The sequence below is a fragment of the Dendropsophus ebraccatus genome, chromosome 4 (assembly GCF_027789765.1).
Source record: "Dendropsophus ebraccatus isolate aDenEbr1 chromosome 4, aDenEbr1.pat, whole genome shotgun sequence".
Taxonomy (NCBI): Eukaryota; Metazoa; Chordata; class Amphibia; order Anura; family Hylidae; genus Dendropsophus; species Dendropsophus ebraccatus.
In genome coordinates this window covers 26,225,044-26,251,488 of record NC_091457.1, presented here as the reverse complement: position 1 = coordinate 26,251,488, position 26,445 = coordinate 26,225,044, and the positions used below count along the sequence as shown (strand labels likewise).

The following is a 26,445-nucleotide window of genomic DNA, read 5'->3' as shown; positions in this document are numbered from 1 at the left end:
CATGTCAGGAATAGTGATCACTGGCGGTATATTATGTGCATTCACAATAAAAATGGGTCATACTTCAACACCTGCTGAAATCCACAACCCACAGCAGCTCAGGTAGCCTGATCCAATTATTCATTGAAAAAGGGATGCCTGAGGCCGGAAAATGATATGACAATCCTCACTCCCCCTGTGTATCTATGCAGATACAGTGCAATCTCCTTCCCAATGCTTGAGGGATGCAAGCTGTGTTTGCTCGGGTATGTGTCAAGGTTCGGCTCAGACAAGGAAATATGGATGTGAAGGGCTGGGAAATGAGAACTGTCATAGTTGAGCAAACCTCCATCCAAACCAGAGCATATGGCATGCGATTATCGGTGGCTGAAGTTGTTGGATAGCCATGTTTACCAGGCAGCCTTATGGCTACATCTAACCTCTTCATCCACTGGTAATCAAATGCCGCACAATCGGTATCAGATGAACCAGAGCACGATGGAGTCATACCTTCTTCAGAAAAATGTCCAGGGAAATAAGATGCTGCCCTAGGGCTGCCAGGAAAACATGGATACAATCTATGGCTGTGTTTTTTAGGACTTACTAGGGTGGCATTCAATTTCTCCGAGCCCCGTGGCCAAACCCGGACATTTGTATGAAGTTCGCTCATCACTAGTCATTGCAAATTAAACTGCTACTTCAAGTGTTCCTGTCCTTTTAAAAATTTTAATAAAAAAAAAACTTTACATGGCATTTTTTGTGTTTTTTTAATCGCTCCCTGGCTCGCTGAAGGAGACAAGTGTCATAGAAGCACATCTCCTGTATCTAAAGAGAAATGGCAAAAAGCCAGGTAGTGAAGCGCTTGGAAAATTTACAAAGGTTTCTTTTTTTAATGTGACAGGACCCATTTCAAAGGGATACCCTGGGTCTACAGCTGGGTGACCCAGGAAGTCTCCCTCACCTTCCAAATCAGCAGATCCACTTCAGGCTGGGGCTTACATCAGGGGAAAGGACTGTGGAGGTAATCTCTCCATAGCTGTAACCCCTCTCTCCCCAAAAAGAGAGCGCTGATATACTGTGCCCACATCTGCCCTGCTCATTCCTTCCTGCTCCCTGCAGTCTCTGTCCGTCATTGTGTTTCCCATCCTCTCCATTACTGTACAGTAACTTATAATATCACATATTCTGCTGTTTCTGAATGTTTCACCTGTTTATGTTATTCAGAATAATTATTTTTGGGGTGTGGAACCAATTGTCTGCATTTCTATGATTTCTTATGGGAAAATTTGCTTTGGTTTAAGAGCAGATTTGAATTACAAGCACAGTCCCGGAACGAATTATGCTTGTAATCCAGGGCACATGTAGATATTATATAATATATATATATATATATATATATATATATTTTTTTTTTATCAACTGGTGTCAGAAAGTTAGATTTTTTTTCTAGTACTTCTCAGCTCCAGTCTGACAGTGCTCTCTGCTGCCACCTCTGTCCATAACAGGAACTGTCCAGACCAAGAGGTTTCTATAGGGATTTGCTGCTGTTCTGGACTGTTCCTGATATGGACAGAGGTGGCAGCAGAGAGCAATGTGTCAGACTGCAAAGAATACATTACTTCCTGCAGGACATACAGCAGCTGATATCTACTGGAGAATTTTAAATGTAAGAAAGTTATACAGAGTTGTAAATTACTTCTACCAGTTGATCTGAATTTTTTTCTACAGAGTACCCCTTTAATGAGAAAATTTACTGGAGGTTCCAATTTAACACTTCCAACCGTGAGATCTTCCATTGGACATAAAACCATATTGAACACCTTGAGACCTCATTCATTAAAAAGGTTTTAATATAAGATAGGCTTTATACAGAATCATAAGACAAAATAAGCAAGCGAAAGGGTGCAAAAGCGTAAACCCTTTATCTATATGCTACAACCTCTGCCTTTGTGTCACACACAGAACTCTGCATCCATTGGTAAATCACATCAGTATGGGGAGAGGAGGACAGACATACTGGAGGTACGAAAAAAAACAATATCATAAAGGTCACTAGACATTAAGTGTAGTCAAGAGAGACCAGGTGTCTAGAGAAAAAGGACTGAAGACCAGGTGTAAAAAAAAAAAAAGCACTTTGGGCAGTGGGTGCATTGTAACCGAGGGTCAGTGAGGTTCATTTCCACAGGGTGGGCTCAGCTAGTAATTCTATGTAAGCTAACAATACTTCTGCAGTTCGATTTGCGGACTCTGCCGCTGAAATCAGGCTGCAACACTGATCTGAATGATATGGTGAGAGATCTCAAGGTCGCCGTCAGAACAGCGACAATCCTAAAATGTTAAGAGTTCATTAACATTACACAAAAAACCTACGAGTTTCCTTTATGCTACCACAAGTATTACTGACATACTGAAGTTATTGGACTCTGGTGAACTGCTAGTCTTCACTTTAAAAGGTCAAAACCTTGACACATGAAGTATGCCGATCCTCACTTGCATTCATGGGAGGAGGCATACATCTGCTGTATGGAGTTCTGTAAGGCAAAGAGCCCTGTCACTTATCACTTAATGGATTCAGTTTTGGGGAGGGGGTGGTGGAGGGGCGGGAGGCATAGAAAAGGGGGGTATGCCGGGAACACCCATCCCCATCATAGTGACAAAGTTGGAGGGATCCATTGGAGGAGGGGGAGGAGGTGGTGGAGCATAGATAAGCCCAGAGGTTCCAGGGGGAGGTGGTGGTGGAGGTGGCGGGGCACTTGGAGGCAGAGGCGGTTGAACACCAGGAGGAGGAGGAACAAGGGAGGCACTGGACTGCATGGCATTGCCAGATGTAGCGGAGGCAGCTCCTTGTTGCTGCTGCCAAGGTGGAAGGGAGGCTGAACCGGCGTTGGTGGTCTGTGCACCTAAAACAAGAGGAATTGTTGTTTATAGAGGATATATAAACAAAGAAAAGCAAGTACAGATGTGGAAAATGTATTATTCAGAAGAGTGACCCCCATTTATCAGTGTAGCTGCACCTGTTTCTAGGGGCATTTTTAATAGTTTCATCACCTTTGCAACATTTATTAACTATTGATTCACAGCCATTTGTTCCATGCTGCCGCTGCACACGGATCCTGCAGAGTGTAACAAATCACAACTCAGCTTCACACAGGCCTGAGTGTAGAAAGTGCTGTCATTTTATTCAGTGTAAAAGTAAACATCAGTGAAGTTTGTTGTAACTGATCAGAAAGGGCATATGAGGCCAGATTGCTCACTAAAGGCCAATATCATCGCCTAGCAGGAACCTACACATTGGCCTCGCCAGTATACACTGTTTATACATACATGAAATTTCCATTTTTATTGTAATGTGCTTCAGTCAATGGCGGCCAACATACCTGTGTGTTTGTATTAGAGATGAGCTAAATTGATCATCTAAACGAAAAGAATCACTTAGCTCCGCTCAAGTCAGCTGGCTGTCAGCGCTGCTCCGCTCTCTGCCCCTCCACCCAGGTTCCGGGGCAAGCTGAATCCAATCCTGGGAAACTAGGAGAAGTTTCCCAGGATTGGATCCAGCTTTTCCTGGCATTCTGGGAGGAGTGGCAGGGAGCAGAGCAGCGCTGACAGTCAGCTGACTTGATGAGTGGAGCGCTTATCAAATGAAGCACTTCGTTTCAATGAGCGATTCGCTCATCTCTAGTTTGTATTTTGCTAAAAAAAAAAAAAAAAAAAATGCTGTGAATAGTGTTGGGCCTAGAATCCCCTGGACCCTAGCACTGCTGTGCCTCACTGTGCTGTATTGAAGCTCTTTGGATAATCAATAATACTGTGAGGTGTAGCAGTATTAGGGCCCTGACTCTTCATAGCCAGAACAAAGCCAGGGGGTAAGGGGGGTTAGAAATCTCCCAAATATACCATCACATGTAGTGACATTATACTAATAAGCAGGAAGACTCCTGGTTCCAGCAGATGCCAGCCCTGCTCTTACTACGTTCATCAGCTCAAGGGTCAGGCTGTGACACACGTAAATCTTGCCCTACTTCATATAATCCGAGAGCGGCTGATTAGCAAAGAATGATGTGATCACAAATAGATCAATACTTCCTGTTAGATTGGTTAAGCCAGGACTGACCATGCAGAGGTTTTGCTTGATCAGTGGCAGATACAAGCTGGGTCTACTATGACTGGCATTTTTAGGACATGTATTTGGGTGTATTTCTCAAGTATCTTTCACATCTTTAATACTTACTTTGCTGCCAAGGTAGCGGAGCTCCGGGTTGGGGTGGTGCACCAGTAGCTTGTTGCTGCTGCCATGGAGGCAAAGAGGGTGCAGATGGAGGTGGTGGCGGCGGTGCAGGACCACTAGGAGGAGGTGGCGGTGGTGGCGGCATCAACCCCATAGGGTGAGTGTGCAAGAGACCTAAAGCGGAAATTAAATTAAAATGAGCATGGAAAGGATTTATGCCACTTTTTTTAAACTACTAACCCAAAGGCTTACCCATAGGATGAGGACCAGGGGGGTGTGCTCCCGGATGAGGCTGCATCCAGTGCGGGTGAGGTCCTGCAGGATTGGGCTGTAGAGGGTGACCATTTCCTGCAGCTCCCATCGGATGGGGGAAGGTATGAGGGGCACCATGCAAGGATGGGAAGGGACGTTCAGTTGCCATCCAAGGCGGCCGGTTCTACAAATAAGGAAGGAAAAAAAATAAATGATTACATTGGAATAATTTAAACATAATATGCCATAACACTAACTGGTGGGACATCTATGCCCTGTGCTGACCTGGAGAACAAGACTTTATGTTCCTTCATGTTTTCTCCATCTAAACAAAGAACATGCAACACAGCTCTATATGACAATGGGAATATAAGGGAATCAGGTTCAATAAGCAACGTGGTCCCAGTGGTGATGATCAAAGGAAATCAATGAGGACTCGAAGGCTGGTTTGCAGTACTTGGAAAGTAATGTGGATGATGATACACTGTTTACTATGTCAAACAGCTCGACATGAAAAATTACCAGGTCAGGAAAAAGGAGCCACAAGGGGAGGCACCCAAAACGTTTACTTCAAGGGAAATTTATTTAAAGATTCCTTATCAGGATATCCAGACAGTTTTCCTGACCCATAGGATTGCACTGGGCACAGACACCCTTTAGTATTTTTCCTGAAGGTTGTTGATTCCAGAAAATAGGTAAGGAAACTATAGAACCTATTTTAATCAGGAATTCGGTCATGGATTCCCCCATAGAACCCTATGGGAGAGTCCGGAATTACAGATGGTTCAATACATTTTATCCCCTAAGACCCCTTTCACATGGTCGTTTCATTTTTTATTGTCAGGAAATCCTGACCATCATGATTTAATGACTGGACACTCTACATTATTTTTTACTCTTTATTCTTGCAAATACTAGATTGTATTATATTCTAAAATTCCAATAAAATAAATCATGATTTAATGTCAGTAATCAGTATTTACGGTCAGGAAACCATCAAGAGTGCTTTCAGAAAAGAAAAAAAATATTGTAGCCTTCATAATTCCAGACGTGCGTCAGAAAACACTGCAATTCTGGCCACTCCCTTAGACTTCTATAGGGCATGCATGACGGAATTCTGGACGAACAGGAGAGATTCTATAATTTCCTGAGCTGTTTTCTGGAAAAGGCACCCTTCAGTAAAATCCTGAGGGGTGTCCATGTCCAACAGAACTCTATGGGTCAGGAAATTATATGGATTTCCCAATATGAAATCTGGATAGACTTTCCCGACGTGTGAAAGGGGCCTTATGGAATCTCAAAGCGGTCACCAAAAGAGATGAGCAACTTCCAGTAAGTTTTGGTTCGTGCAAATGGGAACACTTGGCATGTGGATCCTGTGGCCTAAAGATGCATGTGGCCCTAGGACTGGCAAGAAAACATGGATACAGCCACAGGCGACTCAATGTTATATGGTATGTATTTCTTTATGGTTTTATTTTTTCCCTTTTGAAAACAAAGATTCAAATGCCCTGATGCACTTATAAAGTTTCTACACTTTCTTAAACCAGTGGGCTACATAGGCTAGCTTGCAGTCAGTTTCAGTGATGTCTACGTACCACAGGTGGCTGGCTTGTAGTCATGCCAGTAGGTCTTGGTGATCCTTGGATAGGAGTATGGGTCGGAGTTGTTGCCCCTATAGAAGAAGGTACCGGTGCTTCTCCAAGTTCTGCCATAAGAGAAAGGTATTCTTTATCCATTCTTGCCTTATCTTGTGCTGACTGGGGCTCACCAGGCCGGACTGGGACACTAGATAGAAATGTAAATATATTAAATAACTGCAGATATGCTGTGTGATACTTAGCATTGCCAAGTGATTGATTTTTACAGAATTTTTACCTTGTAAATTTGCAGTCAGAGGCAATATGACCAGCGCCTCCACATTTTGTACAAAGGGTGGTATTGGTGATACTTCTTGTTTCTGTATTTTGCCAGGGTCGCAGAATCCTAGAAATTAAAAAAAAAAAAAAAAAAATGAATATGGAACAATTGCATCCAATATTTCAGTAGTAAGACTTATAAAGAGGAAATAAAGCAAACCTGTTGTCATCCTCACGCAAGGTGCCATTGAGTCGTGCCAGCTCTCGCAGCTGCATTTTGCGGAGATCGTTCTGATCTTCAGGTGTTTCAATTCCTTGTTTGAGAATATTTCGAATCTATAAAAAAGAAAAAAAAAGTGAAAGACAAGCATATGTTCAGTTTAGCTGAGTAACTACTGTAGAATAAACTTCCTATATGGGAAATGCAAGTGCTACAAGAAATCCATCCTGACCCCACAGCCAAACAGACCAGAGGTCAGCAGCCTATCGATTGCAACGTCAAGCACCGACAAGTGGCAACTAGATTACAGCAGGTACTTCAATAGAGATTATTCTATAGTACTGACTGAGTGTTCTGCTTTTGGGTTGCTATGGAGCCACAGCCGGGTCCTACGCACACAGCAATGACTAGTGCAGACAAGCTTAGGAAGGAGGTGGGTTCCCCACACTAGCAGCTGTACTTGGAGCTATGGAGGACACTGCTGAGAAGACTAAGGGTATATTCTTACTGAGTACAATCTGTAGAATCCCGCTTGCCTCAGTGTCCCACAGTATCTCTATGGGAGGGCTCACACGATGCTGCTCTCCACGCAAAGTATTGACATGTTAATTCTTTGAGGAGAGTGATGGAAGCGGAGGCGTAAAAGCCCTCCCATAGAGACACTGTGGGACACTGAGGCAGGCGGGATTCCTCAGATTTTACACCCCAACACTTAAGCAGGAAAAAAATAAATAAATAAAACACTATTTTACAGTGAGTGATGTCAAAACCACATTTTTCTAAGATACAGTCTACCTAATGCATATAAAAGTAACCTAATCCATACATTCATAATACAGAATGTTCCCTCATATTTGCTGTAGCCCATGTAGGACTGTTCTATGGACTAGAAGTACAAGTGAACCTAGTATTACATCCATTACATACCCTGTATAATAGCGAGGATAGTACATATCCTTACAGCAGGTACACATTAGGGCATCTGTGCTGTACTGACATCTAGTGGCCATAAATGGCAGTGCAATTTTGCACAATCCTCCCTTAACCCTTTGAGGACCAGGCCCTAAATGACCTAGTGGACCGCGCAAATATAGTTCTTCGCGCTTTAATTTTTCCCTCCTCCCCTTCTAAGAGCTCTAGCACTTTCAGTTTTGTATCTACAGGAATAGGTGTACTGTGTAATGGAGTCTTTCATTCTACCATAACATGTATGATGGAACCCCAAAATTATTTATGAAGATATAAATTGGTGAAATCGTAAAAAAGAATGCAATATGATAACGTTTGGGGGGTTCCTGTGTCTACGTAATGCACTATATGGTAACAGCGACGTGATACTATTACTCTATCGCTGAGTCCGAACACAACCATATGCAGGTTACACAGATTTTCTAATGTTATATATATATTTTTTTTTAAATGCTTTTTTTGGGCAATTAATAAAATAGGCCTATTGTGACGCTTATAGCGCTTTTTTTTTTTTTTTTTACACATTTGAAGTCCCTTTGGGGGACTTGTACATACACTACCTTGATTTTACACTGATCATTGCTATGCTATAGGCCTAGCATTGATCAGTGTTATTGGCATTCTGCTCATTGAGCCTGCCTTTGCAGGCTCACTTACCAGAGTGCCGATCGGACCGCATGGAGGCAGGTGAGAAACCTCCTGCGGTCCATTTTAACGATTGGGACTTACATCGGTAAGTGCCGCGGCGTTTGAGGAGTTAATGGCGTCATTAATGGTGAGGCCCCCACCTACTATGAAGCACGCTCCGCTCCGGAACGCGCTTTATAGCTCAGAACGTACCGGTACGTCCTAAGTTGTCTAGGGGTTAAAAGGAATGAACACTTATGTTTATTGAAAGTTATTAATCACTATAATGTGCAGAGTACAGGTATATAGTGGCTTTACTTGTGCCCTGTCATATAGAATGATTTAGCTCTATTCAGGGTCACTCCTCCACTGTGCAGTGTATTGCTAACAGTATCTGATGGGTGAAGTTCAAGCACTGGGACCCCCACCAACAACAATTGGGGTCTTTTACGGTGAAGGAAGCAATAGCATGCAAGCTTCTCCATGCTCTATGGGATCCTGCACTCTAGGCACAGAATAGGCAGAAAGCTGTAATGCAGCAGCCAGAGGGAGCGGCACCTCATGAAGATCAAAGACTTCCGAGTGCATACATGTTAGGGAGGGCTATCTCCCTGCGCTCACTGTCCTGCCTATCAGAGATAGTAATCACTATGGCTGCAAGTGATGAATAATCATAATCAGGGTGTCAGACTCTAAAACTAAGGCTTTCTGGTAATTACCTGCTGCTGCATACCCTGGAGGATATAGTGGAAGATTCCGATCAGACACAGTGCTCCCTGCTGCCACCTCTGTCGACATTAGGAACTGTCTAGTGTAGGAGAAAATCCCCACAGTAAGCCTCTCCCAACACAGACAGAGGTGGCAGCAGAGATCACTGCTTCTGACTGCAAGGACTTGACCGGCCTGTGCCCGCTAATAGTCGCGGTCCCGAGGGGAAAACCCGAGACCGTGGCGGTTCAGAGCGCGGTCCCGCTCTGAACGCATGGAGGCGGCCCTGCACATACGGGTACGTCCAGCATCGCCTAAGGGTTAAAAGGGAACCTGTCCAAGACAATGCTATCTAATCTATCGCCATCATGTTACAGAGCAGGAAAAACTGAGCAGATTTATACATATTTTTGTGGGAAAAGTGTAACTTGTAACATGTTGATTGATATCCCCGATCATTCTATCACTTAAAGGAGAAGTCCGGTGAAAATTTTTATTAAAGTATTGTATTGCCCTCTAAAAGTTATACAAATCAGCCTTGATGCAGTAGTAAGTGCAGGGAAAAAAAGCACTTTATAAGCATTTCCTGTAATAAGTGTATATTGATGATTTGGGGGAAATAGAATACTTCGCTGGATGTCTCCTTTAATGGACGGAACTTCTTAGTGCCCGTTCACACAGAGCAAAAGAGGTAGAATTTCAAGTGGAGCACGCACTGCTTGAAATTCCACCTGTCCCATTGATTCAATGGGTTCTCTCGTGCACATCCGCTTAAAGAATTGACATGTCAATTCTTTGAGGGGAGACGCACAAGAAACCCCATTGAATCAATGGGACAGGTGGAATTTCAAGCTCTGCTTGAAATTTGGATTCTTTCGTTCTGTGTGAACGGGCCCTAGAATGGAAACAGATTCCAATCAATTTAAAAGAGTAAACTGAATCTTTTCCCAAAAAGATATATGTCAACCTGTTCAGCTCCTTCTGCTCTGTAACATGATGACAAATCTGTGTTTCTGGCTTCAGGTGATTGGAAAATTAGAACCATCTCTTTAGTAAGAAAAGGGATCAGAAGAAATAGCTGAATGACTATGTCCAGCTGTTTCCAATGCTCCAATTTATCTCTTATGTTCTTCTAGATATCTGACCGAGAATATTTTGGGCACCAACAAAAGAAGGTAGGGGGCCACATGTCCAATACTCATTGTTAGATAAATTGATATGACTGCAATCTGTCAAGGTGGTCTGTTGATTTGTTGTTACCTATAGTTGGTAAGAAGGTGACAAAAAAACACTTACCTGATCTACAGCTTTCTTGACATTCTCCATTGTGTTAGCAGTTACCAAGGCATGAAGCGGCTCATCTTCCCCCGGAAGCATCTGCCCGTCCTTACGTCCCACTTTGCCCTCTTTCACTGAGCCTTTGCCGCGGATCATTATTTTGGCGTTACACTCCTTCTCAATGTTTTTCAGCGTATTACCCCTACAGCGGACAAAACGGGCAATGAATACAGAGATACGACAAATAAAATAAGGCAATACTAGAAAAGAGAATATTTTATACCTGGGACCAATAAGTAAACCGACAAAGTTAATCTCAGGGTATTCATCCTGTGGGATCATGACCTTATCGCTCACACGAGTAGCAGGTGGTCTGGAAAACAAGTAAAACAACATTAAAGCGAAGCAGAATGGTACAAGTTCTATCGACTAGATAAAGTCCTTTATTTTGTCCCGCCACCTCTTGCCCATTCAGATTTTTATTTGCTTGGACTCCTCCTTTAAAGTGGTTGTGCAGGCTTAGAAACATTGACGCTTTCTTTCAGAATCAGCACCTCTCTTTCCCTAAGTTTGGGTGCAGTTTTGCAGATCACTTCTTCTGAAGTAAACCTGAATTCTAATTCCATACACGACCTGAGGACAGGGGTGGTGCTGTTTTTGCAAGAAAGTAGCTGTGCTTTTTATAATGGCATAGGCTCAGACACTATCAACTGAAGAAACACTAACTTTTTTTTTTTTTTTTTAAATCGATGAAGCAGGAAAACCAGCCCATTATAACACGTACTTATAATCTGCTGGAGGTTTGAAGTCTGGGTTCAGCCCAACCATCTCTGTGATAAGGTTGTGCCGCTCCTCTTCCAACTTCTTCCGTGTCCTAAACTCTCGTGTGTTAAGTCGCTTCCCCTCGCTATTATAGATCGGTTCAGGAGATGGAGACCTGCATGGCGGGAGAGCAAACAGGATCAAAAAAAGGCAAACACAGTTCACTACACAGGTCATATACATTTCCAGTGTTATATATGGCTGCAATATTCATGGTGTGCAATCCACCACCTTAAATCTGTGGTCAGGAGCAGACATTTATGGGCTACTAGATAATATCCTATTAACATTGTACTGCTTTAATATTTTTTTTTTCTTTAAAGAAAACATATGGCTAAGGATCGTCAGATTACGTGTACTTTAAGTGGTGTCAAAATCTATGGAGAGCTGTAGGCATCAAAACAAAATCTCTTCAACCGCTGCATAAAGTCCTTGAAGAATAGTCAGGAATATTAGTGTGATCTCTGCCTTCTTGGTTATAGCTTAATCTGACATGCTGTTTTTATGTGCGCACATTGATATATATCAAATCCAACGGAAAAAAAAAGGCACAAAGTAAGGAAACTGGCAGACCTCTGTCTTATTTCCATTACTTTTCCATGATCTCCTTTCATCTTTATAAAAGAATGAAAGGAATCAAAGCTAAGATTTTACCATGGAGCCTATGGCACCTGCTAGACATGATACGCAGCAAGGGATATAAGGAAGGCTTGGGCCAAAGGAGAAAAAAAAAAGTCACTTTAATGACTAGAGAGAAAGGCAGCAGGTTAAATCTGTAAATATGGTTAAATATTCAGCCGAAAATACAAATTATTTGAGGGCTGCTTCGAGAAAAAAAAAAAAAAAAAACATTAGTGTCATTAATTCATATCTGCTCACAAACCTTATTATATTTGGGCGCAATAATGTTTTATAACCTGTTTAGAAAGTGCAAAGGCTGTTATATCCCATAAGACAAGAGGCAACTCCTCTAACACCTGCTTCTTAGGAGCTGAGAGAACAGGGTTGGTTAAGGTTGTATAACAAACCAGATGGATATGGAATATTTGCCCTATAAATTGTCCATCTAATAACATAAGTGACAATGAAAACAAAAGGCAAAGACATTCCAAAGAAATTGGGATTTAGAGATAAAAAAAAATATTATAAAAGAAAATGGTTACTGGTTAATTGAATCCATATTTGACCGGCACCGATCTACCACGATATCTGGACAGTGCTCAACCATCGTCAAGATATGGGGTATGACACGTGACGGAAATCTTCAATAGATCCTTGAGTCGTGGGGCTAATAACATACGAGACGATGTAGGAAGATCACAGGATAGCCATTCTTCTCTGCAGCTTCTATGGTTTATACTACGTATATAAGAGCTGACCTCAGGGAGCGCTCGTCCCGCCAACGTGGGATCTGTGGCTAGCTGTAATCGCTGAATAAACATTACTCTAAGACAGGGTCACTACTCATTATGGGGAAGGAATCAAGCAACATCATCAGTAAATGTAAGAAATGAATGTTGAGATACTAGCCTACATGGAGGTCATTAAACATAAGTAAACCAGCTTCTTACCGATTAAAGGAACACTACAGGCAAAGCTGAGAGGGAGGTGAATGACATTTAAAGGGGTTATCAAGGATTAGTAAAAAGAAAACTTTCTTGCAAAAACAGCGCAACCCCTGTCCCCAGGTTGTTTGTGGTATTACAATTAATCTCCGTTCACTTCAAGGGAACTCATACGTAATACCCACACCCAAACAGGATAGGAGAGATGCTGTTTTTTGATGAAAGCAGCCATGTTTGTTTAAGGCTGGATAACCCCTTTAAAGACCACTAAAGAGAATATAGCACCGCTCAGGCCCTTCACTGAAAACAGTGAAGCAGCTTGGCCTTTAGGCCTGAGGGCTATACTCCACCCATACACAATTCCTAATGTAGCTGAGATCACACGGTGCTGCCTTGCCAAATTTGCAGCAAAATAATGAAAATTGAAGGCAAAACTACAACGTGTGAACACAACCGAAAGGTAAAAAAAAAATGGCAAAACAGCAATAAGCTGCCACCAGAAGACAAGGCAACAATGTGTAAATACAGATAGTCATAGACATAAAGCATCAGTTAGTGGAAATCTGCTCGCTCTCCAGACACTGTCAGAACTCTGTGCACACTGGACTCCGACTCTGCTGTTAAAAACTCAATTTTCAAAAACTTTATTTTTTATTTTATAGGAAGAAAAGTGCAACAGACTAATCTATTATACCCATCAAAAAGGAAAACTTTGCAGAAACATAGTTGGTATAAAGTTTGATGGTCTCTGGGTATGGCCTTTTTTTTGTTTTATAGAAGAGCCAGGGAGGTGGTGGCGGCTAAACATGAAATGCAGCTCTCTCTCTGGCTCCAGCACTACTGGGATTTACTGTCCTTTCCAGTTGCTTCCTTGTCTGATTAGTGACCCGGGTCGTGATGTAGAGGGGTCCCGCCTCAGCAGCTGACTGGCTGAGCAGGCCTGACATGCCATGACCCTGTTTAGACCAGGAAGCGACTGGTGGACCAGGAACCGAAGCAGAGGACAGCGAGCCCCAGCGCTGTAGCCATGTGCATGTTATGTTCAGCCACCTCCTCCCCAGCTCTTTTGGAAAAAAAGGGCGACCCTGCAAATTAAATGCACCCAAATGCTAAGATGTAACAGCTTGTTACCAAACCAAAACCTAAAGGTGCAGAACGGCCGAGCACTAATAATATTGAAGCTGTCTGACAGGGGTCATGTCTGGGCCTGGATAGTGGTACATAGGTACATATGACAAGTACATCTAACAAATCAGAACAGGAAAGATCTTCATAATCTCTCAGAAGAGCTGCTCAGGCTTTGTATCTCAATCATTAATAAAATAGAAATTCCAAAACTAAGTTTTCCCCATAAGTGATAAAAGTGTGTGCAGGGTCTTATCTCAATCATGAGACACAACAGGCCTTTGCTCTAGTGTCAGACATGTCATAAGTTTGGTAATGGTGCGTTAACACAGGTAACCAAAGCCAGGAACAGACTACAAACAGTGTGCAGGTCATAAAGGAAAGACTGAGATTTCTCCCCTTTTCAAATCCATTTCTGGCTTTGGCTTAAAAAAATCCGTCAGATAAATCTCTCTATGTAAACGCACCATTAGTCTGGGTCGGAGTGTTTGCTGAGGAGTCCATGGCAGCGCGTCCTCTCCCCACTCTGTGTAAGATAAAGAAGAGACACGCTCTATAGACTTACATTATGAGCGTTTTTTTTAACAGAGCAATGAGTGGACGTGCTGCAGTGTGTCTTTTCCCCATTGGTAGGGGGCTGAACACTTTTACCCGGACAGATCAAAACCTTTGACATGACAAGTCTGTAAATGACAGGAACACTTTAAATGTACATTTAAAGTGTCACTGTCATTTTGCTAAACTTTTGACAACAGCCACATACTGGACCATATCTTTAGAACAAGCCACAACTATGTGCTTTACTCCCTAGATTGAGGCCTTTTCCATCATATCACAAGAGAAGAGCTGTGGAAAAGGAGACCAATATGGGGCAGAGTGTGTAGGTGTATGGATAAAAACAGTCAGACCGACACTCCCTTCCCTTGCCTTTACGTCAGGTCTCTTTTCTTGTTACATAACAGTTAACTATTTTTCAGAAAACACAAAAATTTTAAGGGAACCTGTCATCTCTTTAATGCGGCCTGAACCATGAATCTACCTGCCCCACTAATTGATAGCTCTCTACCTATACACAAGCATTGAGAGATCTACCAACGCTAAAGGGAAGGAGAAGCTAGTGGGGACCACCCCACTCACTCATGGTCCATGGGAGGGAAAGTGATGACAGGGTCCCTTTAAAAATGGTATTTGCAACTTGGACAATTACAGCACTAGACCCCATAGCTTGGAGGACTGAGCTGCCTAGTGGGAGCTTCATCTATGAAACATTTATACCATAGATGTGCAAATAAGGCATAACTCAAATAACTGGCCTTAAAGCCTCCTGGATTGTCAAAGAATTGTCTGGTAGAACTAAAGAAATAAAAATGTGACAGGAAGGAACACAAAAAAGCATTACTCACCTCACTCTTGCACTACTGCTGTCATTCTGACACTGTCGCAGTCACGGCTGATCTCCAGTTCTTGGTCCTCATCTTGACTCTCAAAGATAACGCCTGCGATGATCTACCTCAGCCACTGATTGGCTGAGCACGCACAGCAGGAATGGGGACTGTCAGAACAGTGGCGACGTGAACTGGGGCAGGAGAGTACACATTTTTGTATTGCTGCTACCCCAGTTTGAAGTTCAGGTTCATACTTACATTTAGTCACGGAAACTTGCATAGCTTACTATACAGGTTTAGTTACATAAAAAGGAGCAAAGAAGGTAGAGGGGAAATGTAACTGAAGGTAACACCAGCTTGTGATTTAGGGAACAAACACAAAAAAATTTGTTTCTAGACCAATAACATTTGATGGTCTAAAACAGTTACCGGGATGAAGCTACGGGTCACACAGGCTATCCAATAAAACAAGACATCAGGTAATAAGGCTATGTGCGCACAGGTGCTTTCTGCTCTACTTTTAGCATAAGGATCCAATATGTAAGCTTCTACATGTTTGGAGAGCACAAGATAATTCCACTAAGTGACACTTGCTTACACCCTGCTTACATGCCATAGTTTACAAAAGATACAAATTACTATATTAACAAGCCCAAGAGAAGATGAAACCGTTACTGTCAGGTGACAAGCGAATGGAGGGGGTATCCCAACCTGTCTTCTGGGTTAGGGGGTATTCCCAGGTCTCCCGTGCGAAGCTTGCGAGTCAGATCCTCAATTTGAAGTTGAACTGGAAGAAAGCAGGTTAGAAAACAAAAAAGGAACGGGAGAAAGTTGTTACAAACCCAAAAAAGGAGAAAATCAAACCCATAACATTTCGATTCAAATACAAAGTTATGACCGGAAGAGAATGTGTTAAAAAGTTGATAAAACTCAAACATTGGCTGTCAATAGGTTAGGGTTATTTTACCATCATAAAACAGGAAATTCTCAACAGGAACTTTTTTTTTTACCCCAATAAACTAGGATTTGGTTAGTTTTGTCCCAGACAAATAAGGGGCTGGAATTTACGTCATACAAGTTCCATAGAAAAGACTATGTAAAATAACATCTGTATTTTACTATAACATCACATGCATTTAACTATAACATCAATCCCCAACACCAATAGGCAGTCACACAATAGGATTATAACTCTATAAATGACTACTATATCCCATCAGAATACCAACACCAGAAAGTCATCTTGTACCTGCTGATAACCGGACAAGCTCAGGGCAGGCAGGTTCACAGGATACGGGTACATTCACACAGGCACAACACACATTGTTTTGGATGCAGAAAATCAGTGCATCTTATTGCTCAAAATCCACTACCATTAACTTCAATGGGAGCAGGGATAGTAACATGTCAATTCTTTCCAGCACCAAAGTCCCAGTGAAGTCAGTTCATTGAGGGGGAAGTGCTGTGTGAACGTACCCTGAAGGAGACTATAGATACAGGCAGTAGGGCCACATTCAGAAGCTTAGTTCACATGAATCGGGTACAGTAGTATTAAGTTCCTGGCACTTAACAAGTCAATCAAGCCTGGGTGGCTGGGAGATGGGCATGGTGAATACATGTCCCCCCAGAAACAGCACCGCACTCCTCTCCTAAGTTTAAGTGTGGTATTGCAGCTCCAATGAAGAAAAGTCTAAATCTAATATCACACACAACCTGAGGAAAGATGTGGTGGTGATTTTCTATTCCTGGATGACTGGATTTACTGCTTCCATAATGGAGCAGAAACATGATGTGTATTTATAAAACAAAGGATGGAACATCTCTAGAGATGAGTGCCACTTGAGCATATGTATAACGGTGGCTGACCAAGTTGGATGCAGCCCTAGGGAGCCTGGGAAAACATGGATACGGCCACAAGCTGTATCCATGTTTTCCAGGACTCCCTAGGGCTGCATGCAAATTTATCGGTCACCATTATTTATGTTGCAGATTGGGAACTCCAGCAGTACATGTGCACTGTGACATGACAAGCCTACCTAGTAATTCATAGATGTGCTTAGTATGTTTTGTAATAGGACGTATGGAGAGGGGTCGTCATTGTAAAACAAGACCCCTGAAGGGGATAGCCAACACCTGCATGACTGCTGAAGAGATTGGTTGTCATGGACACACGGAACGGGAGAACATCCGGGGATAATTTAGCCTTACAGCTATGTATTCACAAGAGTAAACACGATAATGCTTTCCTGAAGGGAAGATAAGTGTGACTGCATAGGGCTGGTTCAACTACTAGAAACCCCAAGACTGAACCGGAAAGCTCCTGTCTGAATGGAGCAGCAGGGCACATACAGGACTGCCACTACATACACTGAATATGGAAGTGCAAAAAATAGAGCACTGTAACTCAGACAATAAATGGGGTGGCAGTGGTGTATGCCAGTGGTACAAACCCCTACAATCATGCATCTGTCCCTTTATCAAGTAGGTCGCAGATAAGCAACTAAAGGGACAAGCCCCCTTTCCACACTTACTCAAAACTTCACCCACTTTAAAACTTTTTAAGGGTGTGTTCACACATACAGGATCTTCAGAAGATTTGATGGTGCAGACTTAAATCCTCAGCAGATTTCATTTGCTTTGAATCTGCAACTTCAAATCTGCGTCACCAAATTTGCTGCGGATGCTGTACGTGTGAACGCATTCTAAGGGTGCGTTCACACGTACAGGAACCGCAGCAGATCTGCAACAGATTTGATGGCGCAGATTTGCTTTGAATCTAATCTCCGCCACCAAATCTGCTGCGGATCCTGTACGTGTGAACGTACCCTAAAAGACTTTTCTGTTGAATAAAAACTATTATATAATTACATAGCTGGCAGTCTGATGAACAGATCAGTCATGTATTATAGCAGCAGCCCGTTCATCTGAATGCTAAGGGCTGTCTGGATTATTCATTCCCTATACTATTTAACCTGACTGGGGTAGGTTCCTATGAACCATAGTAATCTATGAGGACTGTTCTGGTGCTGGATTCTTTGCGCTCACGTCACCACCGACCAATTACAATACTAGTAACAAGTTAACCATCTGCACTGGCTAAAAAAAAAATAAAAATAAAACATTCAAGGTATCATTATAATAGTAAAGGGTTTGGTCACTAACATAAAAGCTGTTCTGATGAATACCATTAAGCTTAGAAAAACGTCAGCAAATTAAAGACTAACAAATAAGGCAAAATTATAATAGTAATATAAGGAATCACTTCCTGAAGCATTGACGGTAAAAGAGGACACATGACATTACCTATATAGGCTCTCTCCTGCTCACGACTAAGTCCTGGAGGAATAACCGTCGGCATCCCAGGAATAATCGTCTTTTGGTCGGGAGCTTCATCGTTCCAACGACTGCGCTTTCTCTTCCGGGGAAAGTCTGAGAACAATGAGAATGTATGAAGTTTTTAATGAAAGTATCTAAAGCAAAGCTACAATCATATGCAGAATTTGACACTTTTTAGACAAAGCAGAAAGTACAAAAAAAAAAAAAAAAGTATAATGGAAGGGCTGGATCCACACTACAGTTTCACTTAAAGGGGTATTCTGTCACTTTAAGGTAATGCTTCTTAGTGTCCTATTACATAGGCCGACTACAGCCCGATCATTTTAGTAACATTTAACTGGACCTATTACACAGCCCGATAAACAGGCAGTAAGGGCTGCATGGACATTAGCGATGTCTATGCAGCCCTTGCTCAAACACCTGTTACCTTGCCTCTTCCGGCTCTTGGTCTTCTCTCCTGTACTCCGCAGCTAGCCGGTCGCGGCGGCAGCGTCTGAGCGGCCTGTCAGCTGACAGACAGCTCAGATGCTGCAGCCGCTGGGCTTAGGAAGCTGTGGGGCACAGGAGAGAAGACCAGGAGTGGGAAGAGGTAAGGTGTCTGGGCAATAATTAGACATCGGCCACACATCGCTATCGCCCGGCGATTTTAGGCCCAAACCTAAACCAATGATCAGCAGATGATCATTGTCTTACATGAAGCAATAAACGGCTGAATTGGGCCAATCATCACTCCGTGTAATAGGGCCCTTAAAGGGGTAGTGCAGCCCTAAACAATTATTCACTAACACACATTACAAAGTTATACAACTTTGTAATGTATGTTATGTTAGTGAATGACCCCCTTCCCCATGTTTCCCCCCACCCACGCCACCCCCGGAAGTGTAATGCTCTATCCTCACCTGATCCGTGTCGACCCCAGTCCGCCATCTTGCGACAATGATGTAATCTTCGGGCGATTGGCTGAGCACAGTTATGCTCAGCCAATCGCGGCTGAGCAGCTGATGATGCGGCAGAGGGCAGCCAGCAGGAGGGACGGTCGAAGCGGTTCGGGCAGCCGCCCGAAGATTACTTCATTGTCACAAGATGATGGGGGGGGGGGGGTCGACACGGATCAGGTGAGTATAGAGCATTTCACTTCCGGGGGTGGCGTGGGTGGGGGGAAACACGGGGAAGGGGGCCATTCACTAACATAACTTCCATTACAAAGTTGTGTAACTTTGTAATGTGTGTTAGTGAATAATTGTTTAGGGCCGCACTACCCCTTTAACTTACTAGGTTCCCCTGGTGTCCTACTGTGATGTCTCCAGGTCTCCTGCTGAACAATCCCGCTGTCAATTTCGCTCAGCCAATCACTGACAGACGGGACAGTGCAGTGACCAGTGATTGGTGGACAAGAGGTCGCTGCTGAAACGAGTTTGACTTAGAAGTGGCGTCGTCAGCAGGAGCTAAAGCTTTGGATTTGGCTGTCCAGGCATGATAGGAAATGTAGTTTTGCAACAGCTGGAGGGCCGCAGTTTGGAGACCCATGGCTTCACACCTGTGAAGCATCCGTTCTTTACATTAAACAAAACCTTTCACCCCGGCGCCCAGGGCAGAGTCCGCTTGACCCCCCCGGTAGAGCCTCGTATAAGTATGCCATCCTGCAAGTCCCACTCCAGAAGCCGGTCCCGCCGCCCGGCGGAGATTTCCTATGGACATTGATTTCTCTGCGGCGGGACTGGCTTTTAGAGCGGGACTTGCAGTATGGGGTAAGTATTCGGGGGGTCGAACGGGCTCTGCCTTGGGTGCTGGGGTGAAAGGTTTCCTTTAAATTGATCTGTTAAACGAACACAAAAAAAGGCAAAAGCCAGCCCAACCTGAAGATAACACCTAAGAGTTTTGCTCTTCACCCAGCGTACACAACCCAGATCAAGATACCTCAGGATCTGCTCACAGTAAAGCCCCTTTTATGTGGGCAAATTATATACAAGGAGCATTGCTAGAGAACTCTTCAGCCAAAAATCACACCTTGTACAAGTATAAGAGGAGCGGAAAACACAGATCCTCGGCTGATCTTTTGGGCCATGCTAAAATATATTCCTATAAGCCGCACATCTCCCTGTGTAAACAAAAAATAGAAACTGCAACGAAGTCCCCCATAACAGAGCTCCGACGAAGATGCGACATAACCTTAAAAGAGGTATTCACATCTGGAATATTTGTGGCGATTTAATTTTCCTTCACTCAGAATTGCTGGGGGTTACCGTAAGGGCCCTATTAATCAGCCGAATAGGCCCAATTATCGCCCCGTGTAAGAGACAAGGATAAGTTGATGACAATGATTATTGGCCAATTCTTGGTTTAGGTTTGGACCTAAAAAAAGCTGGCGCCAACCGCGCATCGCTACGCGTAATAGCGATGCGCAGCAGAGAGTTGCCCAAACACCTAATACCCTACCTCTCCCTGCTCCTGGTCTTCTCTCCTGTGCGCCGCAGAATCCTGGTCCCAGCTGACAGGCCGCACAGACGCTGCTGCCACCAGGAAGCTGCATAGCACAGGAGAGAAGACCAGGAGTGGGGAGAGGTAAGGTATCAGGTGTTTGGGCAAGGGCTGCATTGCCAACGATATCCATGTAGCCCTTACTGCCCAAATATCGGGCTGTCAATGGGTCCGTTTACACAGAAAGATTATCTGACAGATTATCTGACAAAGATTTGAAGCCAAAGCCATGAATGGATTTTAGGAGGAGAAATCTCAAACTTTCCTTTATGGCCTGATCTCTGTTTATAGTCCATTCCTGGCCATTCGTCTAGATCGGCGCTCGTTTATAGGGCCTATTATACGGCCCGATAATCATTTAACAAGGGCTGCAGGGACATTGTTACCGATGTCCTTACAGCCCTTGCTAAACTAGTATACATTACCTATGCTGGGTTCAGGGCTCCTCCTGCTCCTCTTCTCCCCGGGCGCTGCAGCTTCACAGCGGCCTGTCTTAGCTGACAGGCCACTCAACCACTGACCGCGGTGGTCCTGGCCTGTGATTGGCTGAGTAACCGTCAGCTAAGACAGGCCGCTGTGAAGCGGGAGTGGAGGAAACCTGGACGATGGATAGGTAATGTATTCTATTGCAAATCGTTATCCGCCGGCCACGCACCACTGTAAGGCTGGGTTCACACTGCATTTTTAGCATACGTTTAACGGATCCGTTTTTCTTAACGGACAAAAAAAATAGTGTCAGCAACGTTTTTGCGTCCGTAAGAAAAAAAACATCCGTTTTGATCCTTTAAAAAAATGGAAGTCAATGGAAAAACGGATCAAAACTGATGCACACAAATGCATCCGTTTTTGCAAAAACGCAGTGTGAACCCAGCCTTACACGTAGCGATGAGCGGTCGGTGGCCGACAATTATAGGTCTGAACCTATACCAACGATCAGCCAATGACAACAATCGGCTGATCGTTGTGTTTATTACACGGGACGATAATCGGCCGGATAGGGCTGATCATCCCGTGTAATAGCACCCTTAGTTCACTCATCTCTAAATGGGATCCCTGACTGATCAGCTTGTTCCCAATTCCACAGGATAGAGGATAACAGCACATTAAATAAAAAAATAAGGGAGCATATAATCAAGAGAAATAAAAAAAAAAAAATAGTACTCATCCCTGCTGTTGCTCCCCAGGCGCGTCACCATATGCTATGAATGGCGCTGCTGCTGCAGCCACCACTGCGCACATCTACTGAGGTCAGTAACAGGGTGCAGCATTACACAGTCTATTGTGAGGCCACCAGGGAATGACCCCTGGGAGTGAGGGACTGCAGCGTCATGGGAAACAAGTACAGGCTTTTATAACCGACCATATCAACCCTTCTTTTGTACTGTTAAACCCCAGAGCAGGGGCAGCCTCCGGCCTTCACACAGTATGCAGAGTATGAGGCAATAGACATGCCCTGCAGTACTAGGACCGTGTCTGCAGCCATCTTACCGGCCTAGCAGCGGTAACCGATAGCCCCACATATAGGTGTGCATCACACGTGTACTATAGACACCACACCCAGACCCTAAACACCCACACGGGACTCCACTATTACACATCAGCCGTAAAGCTCACACACGCAGCCGTCGTGCACCGCAGGCCGCCCGCCTTACCCATTTCGCGGCCACGTCCAGTCACGAGGCTCTACCGCTCTCTCCTCATCCAAGATGACTGCGCGCTTACGTTTAACACCTGCCCTTATTATAAGCTCGGTTACTCCTCCCACTTAGGACAATAACTCCAGCGTTCATTGGGTCACAAAGAGGCGCTCAGCGATTGGTCACAACCGGCCGAGCGTGAAAGAGAGGAGCGTGACGTAAACGGCGCGAGCAGAGCCGGAAGGGGCGGTGTCGCGATGGGACGTTGAATATGCTAATGAGATGCGCGCCGCTCTGTGGTTGTGTGAGAAAGAGAAGAGGGGGAGTGGCGACCCCTGGCGTCCCGGCCTATCACTGCGGGGCGGCGGTGTGCGCTCGCTGGATTCCTGTCAGCCCCCTCACGTTGACTCGCCGCTTTCTTCCTTTCTTGTGTACATGTGTCTCTGCCTGTTGCCGCCATTTTGCTTTTTGGGGCAAAGGATGTGATTGTGTGAGGAAAATGGCGGCAAGCGTTCGCGGGATTACTGGCCTGGCTGTAGGCACCGGCGCCTCGATATACAGCGGTGCTGCCTCGCTTTTGCTTCGGTCTCTAAATGGCGGCGGTAGTCCGGCGGTTCAGTCACCTGATAGTCCCCTCTGCTGTGACCTGGGAGGGGAGCAGTAGCTAGTCATGATAGTATGGCCGCCTTCCTTGGGTATTACTCTAGTAGGAAGAGTCTTTGTGGCTCATAACCAATCACAGCTCAGCTTTCATTCTACCAGAGCAGTGTGAGAAATAAAAGCTGCGCCGTGATTGGTTGCTATGGGAACCCAGGAGAATCGCTGTAAGACAGACACATGAATGGCCTCCTTATAGCTGTTCTCTGCACTTAAAGGGCTTGTATCACCCAGATTTTCTTTTATTATATATGCTGTGTCATAGACTAAAACTTGTTCATTAGGGTACATTCACACGGGCGGATCCGCCGGTAGTCTCACGCTCAAAATCCACAATACACGTATTATTTTTATTATTAATACATGTATTGCGGATTTCGTGCGTGAGACTCCCGGCGGATCTGCCCGTGTGAATTTACCCATAATTCTCATTTTTTTACATCCTGCAAACAGTCTAATCACTGCATAACACTACAAGGTCCAGCAAGCACACTGCCTCTGAACTATCCGCTCTTAGGATATCTGCCTGAACCACTAGTTCTGCCGTTGCGTGGAAGTACAGGGCTCAGCATACACTGTAATCATATACTTCCAATACGTGTGAACTTGATAACCGCGTATCATAGAACAAATGGCAACGAACGAATCCGCTTCCCAGTGGCGCTCCTATTATATCTGTAACTAGAGATGAGTGAATAGTGAAATATTCGAATCAAATAGCTCCGTATATTCGAACGACTATCAAATCCCATTATAGCCTATGGGAGAAAAATACTTAGGAACTAGAAATCAATATTCGACCACTAGGAGGTCACCAAGTGCACAATGAAACCTTAGGAAATGATGCCAACACCTCGAATGCATATGGGACCAGCAGGGGAAGCATGCCAGGGTGCATGAACATAAAGTAGAGGTGTACATTTTGGTCTAGCGGTACTTGCGTACTTATTAGATGGTGCATAATATTAGCATATATATTACGTCCTCGTACATATAACATGCATGCATGACGCAATACGCATGAGGAATGCCAGCCCCCCGCGTACTGACAGCCCTGCAAGAAAACATGGCCCAGCAATCGTCGTGATTTCGGTGAATACCTGGTGAAAATTATGGACAGGATGGACTATGATTTAAAACACGGATCAGTGCAGAATCCGAACCTGCACAAAAAAAAAATTATTAAAATTATATTTGTTTTGCAGCGGAAGTTTTAGCTGGGAAGAAATCAGTGCTAGGTCCAGAGAACATGGTCGGATGTGAAGTATAAAAGCCCTCTGAAGCACGCGCTGTATCCCCACTCACTTGACCACGGCTTGAACCCCCCCCCCAGCCAATCACAGAGTTGTTGTTTTTTTTCCTAGTGCCTGTCCCTCCCCCCTGCATGTTTATTGGCTGGAAAACAAGCGCCAGGGGGTGGGAGGGTGAATCAAATTTTTACTGCATTATTGTTCGAATAATCAAACGTAATCGAAGAGAACACTATTGGATTGAATACTATACGCTCATCACTTTCTGTAACACATAATAATGGAAAACACTGACCTGAGAAAATGATTGTTTACGTTCTATCAATCTTAAGAACCTTTTCTCCATATATCAGTAATAAAGAACTGGCCCTATTAGATAAGGATGGTCAGGGAAAGGTTGGTGGTCACTATTTGGCAGTCTGTTTCGGAGGAGGAAGAGTTCATTGTGTGTGGAGAGATCTGTCCTGTTCTTTTCCTGGATGCTTTTATATATGTAGCAGTGTAATATGAAGATATCCTGAGGGTGCGTTCACATGTACATTGTATGCAACAGATTTGCTTTGAATATGAAACTTCAAATCTGCTACAGATCCTATATGTGTGAACACACCCTAATCGACGGAGCTAGGAGTAGTGTAGCAGTAAATTAGTGCAGTCAGTGTTTTCTCTCTGGGAGAAGATCATGTGTTTTTTTTTAGTGTGCTATGGCTGCAGCAGGCTGCGTGTGTGCGCGCTATGGCTGCAGAAGGCGTGTGTGTAAGGCAGAGTTCTCAGGGAGTAAGACTGAGGGAATTCTGCCAGCCTCCGTGTCATACTGGCAGTCTATGGGAGACTCACGCGTCTCCTCTCTTCGCTCGTAAGAATTGACACGTCAGCCAATCAGTGAGTGAGACAGGACACAGCTGCAGTCACTGACTGGCTGAGCTTCTGTTGGGCCGCAATGATTCAGGAGTGCGGTCGCTAATGGTACATTTACACTGGCAGATTTATCTGACCAATTTTGGAAGCCAAAGTCCGGAATGGACTTAAAAAGACAGGGAATCTCAGTCTTTCCTTTATGACCTGCACCCTGTTTATAGTCTGTTCCTGGCTTTAGCTTCAAAAATCTGTCAGATAAATCTCTGTGTAAACGCACCCTAAGTGAGAGCTGATAAATCTGGGCCTATTTCTGACCTCTCTATATCACAGGTATCTGGCATTGTTAGCAGCTTTCCTTTGTGTATGGTGAATATTTAGTTAAAGACATAGAAGATTGTCAGCAGAAAAGGCCACCTGCTCTTTCTAGTCTAGTTCTGAGTTGTTCAGGACATAGAGGCTGGAGACTAACTGCATCCACTGCACACACAGAGGAGAATCTGCTTTATATTTTTCCTTATTCCCTAAGAAGTCGCCCCAGGATTATGTCGGACAGGGATGGGAAACCTTTGGTCCATTGGGCACGAGTGGTCCCTGCAAGCTGCAGTGATTCCATACCCCTTTCAAGCTCTCATTAGCATTGTGCCTAACATTCGCACAACCACTCCAGGTGAGTGAGTAGTTTTGACATACTCCTGTTACTGTTACGGTGTTTGAGACCCGAGGATATTACACTAGGGAGCGCCCCCCTTTCTTTCTCCAGGTTGGGTAATGGATCGTAGATAAGCGGGAAAGATTTTTCTCCCAAAAAAAAAAAACTATAGATTTAAGTTGCTCACAATCACATCATCTATCCAAAACACAAAGCCACTTAAAAATGACAGTGACCATTTAATGACCCACATCTTAAATACATCACATATGGAAAAATTGTATCAAAAATAAAAGCATCAGTTCATTCATTATTCTCTTCTTCATTCATTAGCTTCTTTAGGGTTCATTCACATGTATAGGATCCGTAACAGATCTGCAGCAGATTTGATGCTGTGTTTAGTTATTTAGATCAGATCTGCTGCGGATCCGCAGCAGAAAATCCGCTGCACGATGGTGTGTGTCAAGCTACCCTTAGGGTATAAACCCACACACCGTATATGCAGCGTATTTACTGCTGCGATACGCAGCAAATACGCAGCAGATTAGATCTAAGTAACTGAACAC

At 44.0% G+C, this 26,445-nt stretch overlaps 1 protein-coding gene across 2 annotated transcripts; it reads right to left on the bottom strand.

Annotated features, from left to right (window-relative positions):
* Positions 1-1,811: 1,811 nt before the first annotated feature.
* SF1 (splicing factor 1) lies at positions 1,812-22,622 on the bottom strand. Of its 2 annotated transcripts, XM_069965306.1 has the most exons (12): positions 22,481-22,622; positions 18,318-18,443; positions 15,726-15,801; positions 10,902-11,054; positions 10,401-10,490; positions 10,136-10,319; positions 6,536-6,651; positions 6,335-6,442; positions 6,055-6,244; positions 4,457-4,640; positions 4,208-4,378; positions 1,812-2,879 (listed from the first exon to the last, which is right to left on the bottom strand). In XM_069965306.1, exons 1-12 carry the CDS (start codon positions 22,482-22,484, stop codon positions 2,551-2,553), a joined length of 1,731 nt encoding a protein of 576 aa, XP_069821407.1. In that variant the 5' UTR covers positions 22,485-22,622; the 3' UTR covers positions 1,812-2,550. The 2 variants fall into 2 exon arrangements, with proteins under 2 accessions (XP_069821407.1, XP_069821408.1); XM_069965307.1 differs by lacking the exons at positions 15,726-15,801; positions 22,481-22,622 and having other exon boundaries at positions 18,318-18,404.
* Positions 22,623-26,445: the final 3,823 nt, after the last annotated feature.